General features: G+C 39.1%; 1 protein-coding gene across 1 annotated transcript; it reads left to right on the forward strand.

Annotated features, from left to right (window-relative positions):
* The first annotated feature begins 674 nt into the window (after positions 1–674).
* On the forward strand, positions 675–15,077 carry Rubicon (run domain Beclin-1-interacting and cysteine-rich domain-containing protein rubicon). The gene is made up of 6 exons (XM_073976611.1): positions 675–1,109; positions 8,636–10,568; positions 10,637–11,018; positions 13,785–13,952; positions 14,043–14,394; positions 14,481–15,077. Exons 1-6 carry the CDS (start codon positions 906–908, stop codon positions 14,676–14,678), a joined length of 3,237 nt encoding a protein of 1,078 aa, XP_073832712.1. The 5' UTR covers positions 675–905; the 3' UTR covers positions 14,679–15,077.

Raw genomic sequence — 15,077 nt, forward strand, 5'->3', positions numbered from 1 at the left:
CGAAAAATCAGTTCTGCCATTTTTTAACTGTAGAAATTTTGCTGGTAGCCTGTGGTAGAAGAGAAAGCCATTTTCGCTCTCTCTCCTCCTCTCTCACTCTCTTAAAAATTGCTTCCAGTTTTGTCACTTTTCGGGGTTAAGGAACGCTTTGCAGGTTAAAAATGGTAACCTCAGGAAACTCTAAAGCCACACGCTGAAACTTTCAGACGAAACGTTCCCATTATTTTGGCGTTCCTAGGTCGAGTTCTCCAATACTCCAATGGAACACAACTTCCAATTTTTTTGCTGGGTGTGTTTCTACCTTTCTCTAAAGCTACACGCTGAAACTTTCATACGAAACTTTGCTATTATTTTGGCGTTTATAGATCGAGTTCCATTCTAAAGTGATTTTATGAAATTACTGTATTTGGAAAGTTTCGTGTGAAAGTTTCGCCGTGTGGCACAACTTCCAATTTTTTTTGCTGGGTGTGTTTCTACTTTTCTCTAAAGCTACACGCTGAAACTTTTATACGAAACTTTGCCATTATTTTGGCGTTTATAGATCGAGTTCCATTCTAAAGTGATTATGAAATTACTGTATTTGGAAAGTTTCGTGTGAAAGTTTCACCGTGTGGCTTTAGAGTTTAGGCCTGATAGATGCGTCACCCATTGTTTATCTCTTTTCTTTTGCATTTGGCATCATCATCGTATGACAATAGTTTGGCTATTACTCTGAAACACCCTGTACAGCAAAAACAATAAACAAAATAGATTGTTCTTTTTTCGTGTTGCGAAATAAAAATAAAAAAAAAAATTGTGCTAGTAATTTTTCAGAACATATTTTTGCGAAAATAAAACGCGTGCGGGGATACTTACTAGCAAATTGCAAATGAATAATAACAATAATACGAATCAACGAAGAAAATATGTCACAAAAAGTAAAAGAAAAACTTTTGCATCCACCACTATTTCAACAGGAAAAGTGTCGTGAATTAATTGTTAATTTTAAGAAATCAATTGAATTGTGGTTCTTAAGTGGTGAGGAAGCTGATATCTTCAAAGAGATACAGAGTTCTTGTTTCGATATTATATTATATGGATTAGTGGATATAGCAGCACATCAGGAAAAGGTAATTTTCTTTATTTTTTTCCTTCAATAAAAGAATATTCCAGTTGTGTTTTGTTTGGAGGTAGGGAGGTAGTGAAAGTTTGTTTTCGCCATAGTCTGTCCTTCTTTGTGACGCTGAGTGAGTTGTTGCATGAATGAAGCCGTCGTATCGTGTCGTCATTAATGCAAACAGGGCGTTTGTTGTTGTTAATGTTTGTGGAAAGGGGTGGTGGGTGGGTGTGGAGTACTTGTTGTGTGTTGTGATGATTACGTTATAAAAAAATGTTTGGAATGCAGTCACCATCATCATCGCCTGCCACTCGTAATTGCCAACCAGTGAACCAGTTCGTTCGTTGTACTACTTTTCATGACGAAGATGTTTTTTTTTTTTTTTTTTTTTTGTTTACAAAACTTCTTACCTTGAGTTGTACAAAAAAAGAATTGTTTTATTAAACAAAATAAATAAAATAGGTGAAACCCAACAACAATAACATGATATGGAATTTCAAGGCCGTTTGTTTTTTTAAATAAAATTAGTCATAATGCCTAGTTTTGTTCTTGTTTTTTTTTAATCAATTACTTTCTTGGCATTGGGGGAATTCTTAGCGGCAATATAAACAAGTTTTTATCGTTGGTGTTAAATTCAAATTGATGTAAATAAGTTAAGCATTTATCTTTGTAAAAGGCATTGGTTTTTGGTTGGTGCATTTTGGCGATAAAGTTATCGCTTTAGAATTCAAAACAGGTCATTGTCTTCATAATGATTGTGTGTGGTTATGGTCTGATTTAATTTTTGGTTCATCTACACATATCGAAATGATTGAAAGAAATTATGCATTTAAATTGTTGAAAGAGGTACGGAACTCTGTCGATCAAATTCCAAATGCCTTGCTTTTAGAAGGACTTAAATATCGTTTAGGGACATCTCTCGGATCGGGCTGAAATTTTTGCAGGGGATAGCCTTTGGGATCTTGATTACAACGGCATACTTCCTGAGATATGGGCCATGACATTTCGGAAATGTCGTACTTTAACACCATTACATTGTTTGTGGGCACCTCACGGATCCGTTTGGAATTTTTACAGTAGATAGTCCTCGGGACCCTGAACACAACGATATATAATTTTCCAGGGGGAGTCCATACTTCTCGATATATGGGTTCTGACAGTTTACAATCGCGTAACCGTCGATTGCACCTGTCCATAGGATAATGTCTTAAATACCGGCCGAAGGTAGATTCCTAAAGGCTAACTATGGTATGTTGCGATACATATAGGCTTGCTAGCTTCTTCATCGCAATACACATATAAAAAATAAATAAAAATACAGGCCGATCTGAGCGGTGCCTATAAACAACGTAATGGTGTTAAAGTACATATCTCGTGAAGTATGGACTACCCCTCGAAGAACTATTGGTCTGTTCCTTTACTTTTAAAAATGGTAACAGTGGCAAAAAAGGTAAAAGTGGGGAGCTTGCTTTTCAAAGTAAGGGAACATCTTGCGGGTAAAAACTGGTAACCTCAGGCACGTAAAGGAACACACTTATATATCGTTGTGATAGCAAACATTTCAGACCGATCAGAGAGGTGTCCCTAAACGACACTTCTTCCTTCAGATGTCTACCAAAGGGATATCAAGAGATATGGGATTCGAGGTCCAAAAGGGAACAAAAAGTAGCAAACAAAGAAAACAAGCATTAAACTTGAATTTATAGTTAGGTGCAGATAGCTCTACATTTCGCACGGGCAATGAGGACATTCCGCCCAGAAAGTGCCATAGTTCACCGGACATAACCGCCGTGTCACCTGGTCTGACAATCTCGCAACCTCTTGACGTTTCTCTTGGGTCAGGCAATTTCCCTATAGTCGTCTTCATAAGCAGATCGTCCGACTTTATGCCCCCTGAACGCCGCACTTTCATCAATAATGGGAAAGCTAATTGGCCAAATTTCGGAGAATTCGCCAAATAACCGTTTCCTAGAACTGCCCTAACCTTCTGATGTTCGGGTAGCAGAAAGGATGTTTCGGGATGTCATCACAACTACTGCCGCAGGTTATATACCTGCTAGTCGAATAACCGAAGTAAGACCAAATTTCTTATCACAGGCGAAGGGATTAGCATATGGGCGTTATGAGCTTCGCCGAGCCAACCCAAGAGAGTTAGGGAGCTGACGTTGGTAGCTTATATGTTGATGAGTGTGCAAAAGCGGAACAAGTGACTAGATCATTTGAAGAGTTGTAACATCGGAGAAGGAATTAATGAATTGTAGGCAATGGTAAAAACAATTTCGAACCCTGAAAAAAAGAAAGTTGAACCTCAGACACGTATGACGACTTTAGGCTTACTGATCCGAGGAAGTGCGCTAGGTATTTCAATGTACAAGTTGTCGAGCACCCCGGGAGTGGCAGGGCGACAAGAAGATTAGTACGTCGCATTATATCTTTACCTACGAAGACAATTTACAATGGATGATGTTGCAAATGCCATTATGAACGAAAAATCATATAAAGCGCAGGCTCTTGAGGCTTTACTCCTCCTCATCATCACAAATATCGATCCATTTTCCGATCATCAGCATGGGTTTCGTAAGCAGCACAGCGATACAATACCGCTGCACGCCATCTCCATTCATATTAGTCGAGGACTCAACCAGAACAAGCCGTGCGATAGGTCAGTGTAGTTGGCGCTCAACTTATCAAAAGCCTTTGATAATGCCAGCACTCCTCGCTGTTTGAGGACATCGAACAGACTACCCTCCGGCCAAGTTTGAAATTTTGGATAATCAATTATATATGTGAACGTCAGTCAGTTTTACCCCATAACGCCAGTCGAGCGTGGAATTTGGGAACGAGAAGTCCACGCCTCGTAGAGTGGAACAGATAGTTCCCCAAGGTGGGTGATATTTCCGGAACTGCTTAACCTGTACCCACCACTCTTGTATCCCACCCCATCCCATGGTTAAATCATCTGAAGAGCTGCGACATTGGACCCGGTATAGATGAATTGTGGGCAACTGTTAAGTCACTCTCGAACCCTGAAGGAAGATAGGACCTAAGTCACGTTTAGCGACGTTACGTTGACTGACCCGAAGAGGTGCGCAAGTAATTTCAATCGACAGTTTGTCGAGCATCCCGAGAGTGACAGGGCGAAGAGAAGAGTATTACGTCGCATCCTGCCGAGGATGAACCACCACAATTTACAATGCATGATGTTGCCAATGCCATCAGGAACGCTAAATCATCCAAAGCGTTGGGCCCTGATGGAATCTCCATGGTAATGTTGAAGCAGCTGGATGAGCCGGGAGTCGAGTATCTCACCAAAGTCTTCAACTTGTCGCTAGCCACCCTCGTTGTGCTTGAAGTCTGGAAAATGGACAGGGTGGACCCACTACGGAAGCCCGGCAAGGATGCCAGCAAAAGTTAATCGTACATGCCGATTTCGCTTTTGGCGCCCGTAGCAAAGACCTTTGAGGCCTTGGTCCTTACCACACATATTTGTCAAGGACTCAAACAGAGACGGCCGTGCGATAGAACAGTGATGGTGGTGCTTGACTTATCAAAAGCCTTTCATACAGTCAGGCACTCCACGCTGTTTGAGGACATCCAGCAGACAACCCTCCGGCCAAGCTTGAAACGTTGGATAGTCAATTATATGTATGGACGCCAGTCGTAGAGTGAAACAGGGAGCTTCCCAAGGTGGGGTGATATCTCCGGAACTGTTTAACCTCTACCTCTCCTGTATTCCGCCCCCTCCAGACGGCATCGAGGTCGTAGAGTATGCGGATGATTGCACGATCCTGGCGTCGGGTACCTATCCTGATGACATCTGTGAGAGACTGAACAACTATTTAACCGATCTTACCACCCTTTTCCATCCGAGGAATATGCAGATATCCGCCAAAAAATCTACAGCCATTCTGTTCACCACATGGACAGCGCAGTTTGGACGTGAGTTGAATGTCGTGGTTGACGGTAGAAGAATTCCGACCAAAAACTGCCCTAAAATTTTAGGGGTCTCATTCGACACTACTTTCACGATGTGCGCGCACGCCACAACTATCTGCGACAAACTGAAAAGTAGGAACAAGGTCCTTAAGTCATTAGCCGGCAGCACTTGGGGTGCAGATAAACAAACCTTGTTGACCATATATAACGCGATAGGTCGGTCTGTGGTAAGCTGTGCGGCTACAGTCTGGTCCCCGAGATTATGTGATACGAATTGGAAAAAGATTCAAAATTGCCAGAATGCCGCCCTGAGAACAGCAACACGGTGCCTCCTCAAATCTTGAGTGGACCATCTACATGAGGAGGCAAAGATTCTTCCAGTGAAGCAACACAATGAGAAGCTTTCGTTGCAGTACCTGCTTGGATGTTACCGTGTGAGCCATCCCAATCACCATCTTGTGGGTAGGCCTGACACATTCAGGCAGATCAGGAAGGATATCCATGCTCTAGAGGGAGAGGTCCAACGATACAGGAGAGAACCCCTAGATCAACAAGCATATCAAGCAGGTTTGAATAGCATTCACACGGACGCAGTTACCAAGACATTAAGCAAATATAGTGTGAATAAAGTACTCGGAGTACATCCCCCATCTATCGCAGCTGAAACACTGTTACAACAATAACAACCCAGACGTGTCAGGGGGAATCTTAATGACCTAGAAAGTGAAGTCCATGTTACATTAGAGAACCCCAAGTTCGAAAAACCTATAAAGTTAAATAGCATTCACACAGATGCAGTCGCAGATGCCATAAACAGCTATCGTGTAAATGCGTCCTTTAGTTACTTTCCATTAAAATTCAACGTCTCCTAAAAGTCCTTTAAAAACGTCTATTAGCCTCTTTAGCTACTCCTAAAATTCCTTTAAAAATCAACATCTATTGGCCTCTTTTGTTACTCCTAAAGGTCCTTTAAAAGTCAATGTCTATTGGCCTCTTTCGTTACTCCTAAAATCCTCTTCCATTGACATCTTTGGTTGCTCCTAAAAGTTCTTTCAAATCCACGTCTATTGACCTCTTTGGCCGCTCAAGCAGTCCTTTAAAAATCAACGTCTATGGGTCTCTTTGACTGCTCCTAAAGGTCCTTTAAAAGTCAATGCCTATTGGCCTCTATAGCTACTCCTAAAAGTCCTTTAAAAATCGAGGTCTATTGGCCTCTTTGGTTGCTCCTAAAAGTCCTTTAAAAATCCACGTCTATTGGCCTCTAAAATTCCTTTAAAAATTCACGTCTATTGGCCTCTAAAATTCCTTTAAAAATTCACGTCTATTGGCCTCTAAAATTCCTTTAAAAATCCACGTCTATTGGCCTCTAAAATTCCTTTAAAAATTCACGTCTATTGGCCTCTAAAATTCCTTTAAAAATCCACGTCTATTGGCCTCTAAAATTCCTTTAAAAATCCACGTCTATTGGCCTCTAAAATTCCTTTAAAAATCCACGTCTATTGGCCTCTAAAATTCCTTTAAAAATCCACGTCTATTGGCCTCTAAAATTCCTTTAAAAATCCACGTCTATTGGCCTCTAAAATTCCTTTAAAAATCCACGTCTATTGGCCTCTAAAATTCCTTTAAAAATCCACGTCTATTGGCCTCTAAAATTCCTTTAAAAATCCACGTCTATTGGCCTCTAAAATTCCTTTAAAAATCCACGTCTATTGGCCTCTAAAATTCCTTTAAAAATCCACGTCTATTGGCCTCTAAAATTCCTTTAAAAATCCACGTCTATTGGCCTCTAAAATTCCTTTAAAAATCCACGTCTATTGGCCTCTAAAATTCCTTTAAAAATCCACGTCTATTGGCCTCTAAAATTCCTTTAAAAATCCACGTCTATTGGCCTCTAAAATTCCTTTAAAAATTCACGTCTATTGGCCTCTAAAATTCCTTTAAAAATCCACGTCTATTGGCCTCTAAAATTCCTTTAAAAATCCACGTCTATTGGCCTCTAAAATTCCTTTAAAAATCCACGTCTATTGGCCTCTAAAATTCCTTTAAAAATCCACGTCTATTGGCCTCTAAAATTCCTTTAAAAATCCACGTCTATTGGCCTCTAAAATTCCTTTAAAAATCCACGTCTATTGGCCTCTAAAATTCCTTTAAAAATCCACGTCTATTGGCCTCTAAAATTCCTTTAAAAATCCACGTCTATTGGCCTCTAAAATTCCTTTAAAAATCCACGTCTATTGGCCTCTAAAATTCCTTTAAAAATCCACGTCTATTGGCCTCTAAAATTCCTTTAAAAATCCACGTCTATTGGCCTCTAAAATTCCTTTAAAAATCCACGTCTATTGGCCTCTAAAATTCCTTTAAAAATCCACGTCTATTGGCCTCTAAAATTCCTTTAAAAATCCACGTCTATTGGCCTCTAAAAGTCCTTTAAAAATCCACGTCTATTGGCCTCTAAAAGTCCTTTAAAAATCCACGTCTATTGGCCTCTAAAATTCCTTTAAAAATCCACGTCTATTGGCCTCTAAAATTTCTTTAAAAATCCACGTCTATTGGCCTCTAAAAGTCCTTTAAAAATCCACGTCTATTGGCCTCTAAAATTTCTTTAAAAATCTACGTCTATTGGCCTCTAAAATTCCTTTAAAAATCCACGTCTATTGGCCTCTGTGGTTGCATCTAAAATTGCTTTAAAAATCTACGTCTATTGGCCTCTATGGTTGCATCTAAAATTCCTTTAAAAATCTACGTCTATTGGCCTCTATGATTGCACATAAAAGTCCTTTTAAAATCCACGTTTATAGGTCCTTTTGGGTTGTTCCTAAAAGTCCTTTAAAAACCCACTTCTATTGGCATCTTTGGTTGCACTTAGAAGTCCTTTAAAATTCACGTTTATTTGCATCTTTGGTTGATTCTAGAGCCCTTTTTAAAATGCTTTTCCATTGGCCTCTTTGGTTGTACTAAAAGTCCTTTAAAAATCCAAGTCTATAGGTCTCTGGTTGTTCGTGAAGTCCTATAAAAATCCACATATATTTGCCTCTTAGGTTACACCTAAATGTCCTTTTAAAATCCCGTCTCTTTGCCTCCTTGGTTGCACCTAAAATTCCTTTAAAATCCACGTCTGTTGACCTCTTTGGTTGTTCCTAAAAATCCTTAAAAAAATTCACGTCTATTTGACTCTAAGATTGCACCTAAAAGTCCTTTTAAAATTCCGTCTATTTGCCTCCTTTGTTGCACCTAAAATTCCTTTAAAATCCACGTCTGTTGACCTCTTTGGTTGTTCCTAAAAGTCCCATAAAAACCTACGTATGTTGATCTCTTTGGTTGTTCCTAAAAATCTATTTGACTCTTAGGCGTCACATAAAAGTTCTTTTTAAAATCCACGTCTATTGGCCTCTTTAGTTACACCTAAAAGGTCTTGAAAATACACGTCGGTTGGCCTTCGGCACTCCTAAGCCTTCCTATTTTAAATCTATGTCTATTGTTGTCTTTGCTTGTTCCTAAATATCTAAAAACTGTTTTGTTTGAAACATCCTAAAAACATAAAAATATGTCCCGTTTATTGAGCATTCCAATGATTACAATAAAACTTTCTTTGAATTTTTCCAGTCACCACCACAACAAAACAACAATAAAATTATAGCGACAAAAGCAACAGCAGCCAGCAGTAGTAGTTGTAGTAGTGAATCATCATCGCTGCCAGCAACGGTGACTTGTGCCGACAGTTACCAAGATTCCGAGTCCGATTTATATTCACCCAATAAAATAATAGACGATTTCGAATGGGTACTCAATGCTGTAAATATACGCAATAGTGCTGCGAAATGTTCTCAATCGGGTGGTGGCGGTGGTGGTTCATTTCATACTCGACCCCCAACCCCTCCGCCAGCTTCATCAAGTGCATTGCAGCGTAATGGTGTGCCGCCACTTAAACAAACATTGAAGGCCCAATTGACACAGTGGTTATGTCAGAATCTAAAACAACCAACAAATCTGTTTGTATTCTTGCAATATTTAGTTTCTGATAAGGAGTTGCTGGAAGAACACTATGCCGCCTATGCTTTGCTGCGACAAGAAGAGTATGTCAATGCCTTATTCATTGGCATGAGTGCATTTGAAACTCGCCAATATGGTTTACTGAAACAAATTGATACATTGCTCAAGGAGGAGGAGGCGAGGGAGCAGGAGGGAGCTACTAACGAGACGAAGAGACATAAACGCTGTAATTCCCAGCCGAATGTAATTGTATTGTCGCCGGAGAAAAAATCACCACATTGCCACTTGATGAGTAATTGCATTGAAGAATCAGTGGCCAAACACTCAACGACGACGACGACAGTATTGTTAACTATACGCAAAACCAAAAGTCTTCCCGAATTTAAATATAACCGCTCTAAGAATGCCAAAGAAGATATTACGGATGCTCCCGGTCCCAAACCAAGGCCAAGGTGTAAAACAATAGCCGATATAAAACACAAACATAAAATTCCTCAACTACATATTCACCACGATAATGATGAAGGTGGTGGTGGTGAAACATTGCCAAGCCAAAGGGATAACAAAATGACCCGATTGTTAACAAGCAACTATGGCGGTGGTGGGGTCAATGTTGAACAACCCTCAACCTCCCATACATCCAACTCTTCAACACGTAGCAAAAGTCCAACATCAAGTTTACATTTAAATTCCACAGCTTCCACAACATCATCCTCTTGCTCGGTGGCAACTTCAGTGTCTTCATCCTCTTCCAAATCGACCACAAGACACATACAACTCATCAATACGGATGATATTAAAATATGGACTGATCATTCTTGGGAACAGGCAAAAAATAAACATCACCATACACAGTCCTCCTCCAGTACCACACCAGCTCAAGCAATACCCTCTGTGCGACAACGTCTTTCCATCAACAAAACTTCCTCTACGTCCTCGAAAAGTCTTAGCCCCTTGAATAGTTTTTTCTCATCATTGTTTAGTACCCCGCCTTCATACACCTCCTGGTATACCGATCATAGTTTACATGAACACAATCAAATACCAGAGACGGCTATAGATTCCATCAATTCTGACAGTCGACATCAGCGACAAACATCGACAAGTATTACCCCAACACCACCAGCTACCATGCAGTCCACACCCTCATCTCTAAGTTCAGCGGTTTTGGACAAATTCTTACCAATTTATGGTAAGAAATTAAGGAATCGTAACACCCAAAACTTATTCGATGATGTTAGTACAGCATTGGATTATGGCAGCACATCCATGACATTAAACACCTCCTCCTCCTGTTCCTCTGGTCTGACCAACACCAAAGAGGAAGTGACACCAACCACAAGTTGTTCGCCCACAACAACAACAGCAAAGAATTGTCAAAGTCTAACTCGGTTTTTGCAAATGTCTCAGTCATCGCGTAACAATACCGATTTGGAAAAGGAAAATGCTCATTTTCGTATATCAGAGGCTATTATTTCGGCTATAGAACATATTAAGTGGAATAAGCAGGTACCTCAAGAAACAGTGGATAGAATAAGTAGAGAAGGTAAGTAAACGGAAAATACCCTAGAAAGGAATGATTTAAAATGTAATCTCTCTCTTGATTTTCTTTAGCCACACCATTGGCAACCGATTGTCTATCATCGTCATCATCAACAGCGATATCTTCAAAAGTGCAACAAGCAACTTGTACCACTCATGAATTTGTTGAAGGAGAACATGTACCCTACGTCGAAGATGTATCTTCAGTTGATTTACTTACCGCAGAAGTTGTGGGTCTATCTTTGATCTCCAAGTTTGATGAGAAACATATGCCAAAGGTATCCGAACTGAAGTGGCTAGTCTCCGATGATGATACTCCGCAAAATCTACTACCAATGCCAGATCTATCTGGTAATAATCCCGATGAACATGTTATACAATCAGTGACGCGTGGTACAAAATATTGGGCACCACCTAGGCAGCAAATCATTTTCACCGATCATCCCACAATGGAGTAAGTAGATGGAAACTTATTTAATTATTAAAGGACTACCACTTTTTTTGTGCTGCACTATCAAACATGAAATAATGGGTGATAATTTTGCTGGTGGCCAATAGACGTGGATTTTTTAAGGAATTTTAGATAGAGGCCAATAGACGTGGATTTTTAAAGGAATTTTAGAGGCCAATAGACGTGGATTTTTTAAGGAATTTTAGAGGCCAATAGACGTGGATTTTTAAAGGAATTTTAGAGGCAAATAAACGTGGATTTTTAAAGGAATTTTAGAGGCCAATAGACGTGGATTTTTAAAGGAATTTTAGAGGCCAATAGACGTGGATTTTTAAAGGAATTTCGGAGGCCAAAAGACGTGGATCTTTGAATGACTTTTAGAGGCCAATAGACGTGGATTTTTAAAGGAATTTTAGAGGCCAATAGACGTGGATTTTTAAAGGAATTTTAGAGGTCAATAGACGTGGATCTTTGAAGGACTTTTAGAGGTCAATAGACGTGGATTTTTAAAGGAATTTTAGAGGCCAATAGACGTGGATTTTTAAAGGAATTTTAGAGGTCAATAGACGTGGATCTTTGAAGGACTTTTAGAGGTCAATAGACGTGGATTTTTAAAGGAATTTTAGAGGCCAATAGACCTGGATTTTTAAAGGAATTTTAGAGGCCAATAGACCTGGATTTTTAAAGGAATTTTAGAGGCCAATAGACGTGGATTTTTAAAGGAATTTTAGAGGCCAATAGACGTGGATTTTTAAAGGAATTTTAGAGGCCAATAGACGTGGATTTTTAAAGGAATTTTAGAGGCCAAAATACGTGGATTTTTAAAGGAATTTTAGAGGCCAATAGACGTGGATTTTTAAAGGAATTTTAGAGGCCAATATACGTGGATTTTTAAAGGAATTTTAGAGGCCAATAGACGTGGATTTTTAAAGGAATTTTAGAGGCCAATAGAAGTGGATTTTTAAAGGAATTTTAGAGGCCAATAGACGTGGATTTTTAAAGGAATTTTAGAGGCCAATAGAAGTGGATTTTTAAAGGAATTTTAGAGGCCAATAGACATGGATTTTTAAAGGAATTTTAGAGGCCAATAGACGTGGATTTTTAAGGAATTTTAGAGGCCAATAGACGTGGATTTTTTAACGAATTTTAGAGGCCAATAGACGTGGATTTTTTAACGAATTTTAGAGGCCAATAGACGTGGATTTTTTAACGAATTTTAGAGGCCAATAGACGTGGATTTTTTATGGAATTTTAGAGGCCAATAGACGTGGATTTTTTATGGAATTTTAGAGGCCAATAGACGTGGATTTTTTATGGAATTTTAGAGGCCAATAGACGTGGATTTTTTATGGAATTTTAGAGGCCAATAGACGTGGATTTTTTATGGAATTTTAGAGGCCAATAGACGTGGATTTTTTATGGAATTTAAGATGCAACCATAGAGCCCAAAAGGCCTATTCATAGAGATCAATAAACGTGGACTTGTAAAGGACTTTTTGGAGGTCAATAGTCGTGGATTTGTAAAGGATTATTAGGAGCAACCTAAAAGGTCAATAGACGTGATTTTTTTTAAGGACTTTAATGTGCAACCAAAAAGGACTTTTAGAATTTTAGTAGTAACCAAAGCGGTCAGTAGACGTGGATTTTTAAAGGACTTTTAGGAGCAGACCACACTGACGTTGAATAGCTTATACAAGCTGACCTATCGCTCTATATTTGTTCAAAAAAGGTTTCTTTGTCCGCAACCCAACCCGCCGGTTAGGGAGTTGAGGACTCTGTTCATAAATCTCAGCTCGAACACAATCAACACTGACCTATCACACGGGTTGCTCTGGTACGTCCCGACTAATATCTGTGGAGGCGGAGTGCAGCGCTGTTGTCGTGCTGTGCCTCTTACGAAACCCATGCTGATGATCGGGAAATGAAAAGCTATTTCTGGTAGTGGTATTTTACGTGTTAACAACAACTAGATGAAAACTTCAAAAGAAAACTTGGCATCACTTAAAGTTTTTGCATGTGGTTGTTGTAACGAGGCATTCAACGGAACTATTGTGCAGAATCCTTAAAGACCTCTGCACATAGGGCATGTCCGTTGCCGCGTTACAACAACCACATGAAAACCTCAAGAACAAACTTGGCATCACTTACACATTTTTCATGTAGTTATTGGGTTCGACGCGCGACTCGACTTAAGGCCCCGGCACATACCGTCCGTTGAGCGTCGCGTTAAAACAACTGCATGAAAACTTAAGAACAAACTTGGCATCACTTACACTTTTTTCAGTGGTTGTTGCTTTTAAAGAGTGACGCGAGGCACAACGGACCGTATATGCCGGGGCCATAACAACGGACCATATAGACCTCGGCACATACGGTCTGTTGTGCGTCGCGTGACGCGTTAGAAACAACCACATGCAAAAGGTGTAAATGATGCCAAGTTTGTTCTTGAAGTTTTCATGTGGTTGTTGTAACGCAACGCTCAACGGACCGTATGTGTTGAGGCCTTTAGTCCCGGTCCACACTAGAGTGAATTTCATTAAAAAATTTCAAGAAATTAGGCGTTCTTAAATTGAATTCCTCACTGCAGCGATTTTAAGATTTTACTCTACTATGGAACTCTATCTAGAGACGCATAATTTTATGAAATTTTTCAATATCCTTGTTAGCATAAAGGCTGAGGGCACAACAAATAATTTTCCTTTTTAGTTTCAACAAATCCCAGTACATGACATTTCCTTTTTAATAACATTTTATTTAATTTCTTTTCAGCCGCAAAGAATTGTTGAGGAAACAAAATTACCGTTGTGCCGGATGTGGAATGCGGGTATCACCACAGTATGTGCAAAGTTTTCGCTATTGTACCTATTTGGGAAAATACCATTGTACAGGTTGTCACCGAAATCAGATATCAGCAACACCGGCAAAGATTTTGCAAAAGTATTTATCGCGCCTTTTACCTGAAAGTGTTATCTTTGTCAACAATCTAATCTAATCCTCTCCTATTCTCTCTTTCTCCTTCGATTTTAGCTGGGATTTCAAATGTTATCCTGTTAGTGTATTTGCATATCGTTTGCTGGAACAAATGTCTACTTATCCATTGTTTTATGTACCCGATCTAAATCCTGCCTTATATTTTCGTAGTAAATCATTGCTGAGTGCCCGCAATAGTCGTCTGCAATTGAAATTCGTCAAAGACTTTATACGCACGTGTCGTTTTGCCGTGCGTGAACAGACCTATTTTGAAACAGTACCCGAATATATAACATCCGACATTGATAATTGGTCAATGTCCGATTTTATAGATGCTCACAGCAATTGCCTGCAGAGATCCATAGATGAACTGATAATAAAATGCGAAAATCACATTTTCAATTGTGTTGTAAGTGTGGAGTGGTGTGAAGAATTTTGAAGTATTTCCAAGAAGATATTTATGGGGTTTCCTCCTTTTCTTTCCATTCTCTTTAGCTCTGTACTGCCCGTGGTTTTCTTTGTGAATGTTGTCAGGCCGACAGTGTTATATATCCCTGGAATCCGCGTGTTGTACGCTGTGATCGTTGTGGTTCATGTTTTCATCGCAACTGTTGGAAATCAATGACATTTTGTTGTCGTTGTCAGCGTATAGACAAACGACAAGAGGAATATGAGAGTGTTCTGAATGTCTGAACAGATGATGATGAACACCATAGTTTCAATCACATTTATTATTTTATAAGTTTTTTCTTTTGTACAATTTATTAGTTATCTTAAAATCTTTTTTTATAAATATTGAAAAATTACTACTTATTTAGAGACACTTTGGCGCCGAACAAAATCCTAAAATAATCTAATAAAAGAAATCGTATATATTTAGCCTAAGTTTATAGATAAATTGTATATTTTTGTTATATAAGACTTTACTCTCACATTAGTACTGAAATCTATCTCCAATATTCTGTTAAAACAATCTATTTATTTTATAAATCTAAAAACCACACACACACCTACATACATACACAACAAATGTTCGAAAAGAATTAAAAAACAAATCTATAAAAATTCCTTTAAACAAATCACAAGAAGAAA

Source organism: Musca autumnalis, unplaced genomic scaffold (genome assembly GCF_047663935.1).
Source record: "Musca autumnalis isolate F117 unplaced genomic scaffold, ASM4766393v1 scaffold_3, whole genome shotgun sequence".
Classification (NCBI taxonomy): Eukaryota; Metazoa; Arthropoda; class Insecta; order Diptera; family Muscidae; genus Musca; species Musca autumnalis.

Coding starts and splice junctions, on each gene's coding strand:
- Rubicon (XM_073976611.1), top strand. CDS start 906: ATGTCACAAAAAGTAAAAGAAAAACTTTTGCATCCACCACTATTTCAA. Junction 1,110..8,635: donor TAGCAGCACATCAGGAAAAG/GTAATTTTCTTT, acceptor GAATTTTTCCAG/TCACCACCACAACAAAACAA. Junction 10,569..10,636: donor GGATAGAATAAGTAGAGAAG/GTAAGTAAACGG, acceptor GATTTTCTTTAG/CCACACCATTGGCAACCGAT.